The sequence below is a fragment of the Mesitornis unicolor genome, unplaced genomic scaffold, assembly GCF_000695765.1.
Source record: "Mesitornis unicolor isolate BGI_N332 unplaced genomic scaffold, ASM69576v1 scaffold33517, whole genome shotgun sequence".
Taxonomy (NCBI): Eukaryota; Metazoa; Chordata; class Aves; order Mesitornithiformes; family Mesitornithidae; genus Mesitornis; species Mesitornis unicolor.
The window spans coordinates 36,748-38,343 of NW_010197735.1; the positions used below are offsets into that span (position 1 = coordinate 36,748).

At 47.2% G+C, this 1,596-nt stretch overlaps 1 protein-coding gene across 1 annotated transcript in view; it reads left to right on the forward strand.

Annotated features, from left to right (window-relative positions):
• Positions 1-959, forward strand: part of SPEN (spen family transcriptional repressor) — a 23,170-nt gene extending 22,211 nt beyond the window's left edge. The window contains exon 12 of the mRNA XM_010188904.1: positions 801-959. Coding sequence (XP_010187206.1) covers positions 801-932 — 132 coding nt within the window. The 3' untranslated portion in view covers positions 933-959. The remainder of the gene's footprint in view (positions 1-800) is intronic.
• Positions 960-1,596: the final 637 nt, after the last annotated feature.

Genomic DNA, 1,596 nt, shown 5'->3' on the forward strand with positions numbered 1-1,596 from the left:
GGGAAAACCCCAAAATGCCGTAGATAAACCCAAATCCTTCCATAATGGGACCTACAGCCTTCCAGCCCAGGGCTTTGCACGAGTTGAGGTCTCTGTTTTTATCACTGAAATAAACGCCCTGCGTTTGTGGTGCTGGCTTGGTGCGTCACCAGTGGGAGCGCAGTGATATAATTAATATAATTACTGAAGGTGAGCTGCAAAGCCAAAAATAAAACCCAAAATGTGTGTTCGGTTTGTTTACAGCCCTACATCTTTGGCTGAAAACAAAGCAAACCCATTTTCCAGCTCTTTTTTCCTGCGCTGAAAGCAAAGTCCTTGCTTCTCCCTCACACCATGTCCTGGTTTTTCTGGGGTGCCTGGAGATTTCTCGCTCTTTGCCACGCAAATACAAGACGTTTGGGCTTGGTGATGTGGAGCGTTTGTTCCCGATGTGCGCAGGTTGTGGTTGGACTCGATGATCTTCAGGGTCTTTTCCAACCAAATGATTCTGTGCATTTCTGCATCAAATCAAATTTATTCTCTTCCCTGGGTGTAATCAGCCCAGGATGAGCAGTCGGCAACTGCTGAAATGATAATTAATGGGAATTTTTCTGCCTTTCTCAGTAAAACCAGCCAGCTTTTACATCCCCTTGTGGAAAAACTCCCCGCCCCGGGAACCATATGAACAGCATCTCCTTTTTTTACATGATGATGCTGGTTTACAAGCCAAAAAATCACCCAAATGTCCCATTTTAAGACATTTTAGCCCAGCTCTTCCCCTTGGTTTCTCTCTCACCGCTGTTTTATTTCCTCCCTCGCAGCCTGCCTACGTTCTGCAGATCTTCCCACCCTGCGAATTTTCGGAAAGCCACCTTTCCCGCCTGGCCCCGGACCTCCTCGCCAGCATCTCCAACATCTCTCCTCACCTGATGATCGTCATCGCGTCGGTATGAGCCGTTCACCGCTTCCTGACTCGAGTGATTTTGGAAGTTGTTTTAATTTTGATTTTTTTCCCAAGGCCCTGCAGCAAAAAAAAACAAAAACCAAACAAAACAAAGGCCCACAAAAACCACACACACACACACAGAAAATACTAAAATCAAATAAAAAAGAGAGAGAGAAAGTAGAGAAACGAGAAAATGCTGCCAGAGCGCCAGGCTCCTGCCCTCGATCAAACCGTGTCAGGGAGCGGCCGCGCTCCCGCGTATGTTTACATTGCTTGAGCTCACGGACAGCGGATGCACTCAGCGGGCGGCCTGGGCTTGGGTTTCTGTGCCTCCTTTTGGGGAAAAGAGGAAAAAAAAAAAAAAGGATGGCTTATTTTTTTTAACAAAAACAAAAAAGGAAAAAAAATTCTAATACTAAAAAAAAAAAGAGAAGCAAACCGAACCTTGAACTGCCTTTGCACTAAATCAGTGACTCGGACCTTTGCACAGTGGGGACGCGCGGTGGCGCGCGCTGACGCAGGACCTGGGGACTCTGCTGCCGCTGCGGGTCAAGGATCATTTCACACCGTTCCTTCTTTTGCCGGTTGGGGTTGGTTGTTTTTTTCCCCCCTTTGGGGGTTGTTTTTCGGTTTTGTTCTTTTTCCGGACGTGACCCTTCCTCTGCTCCAGT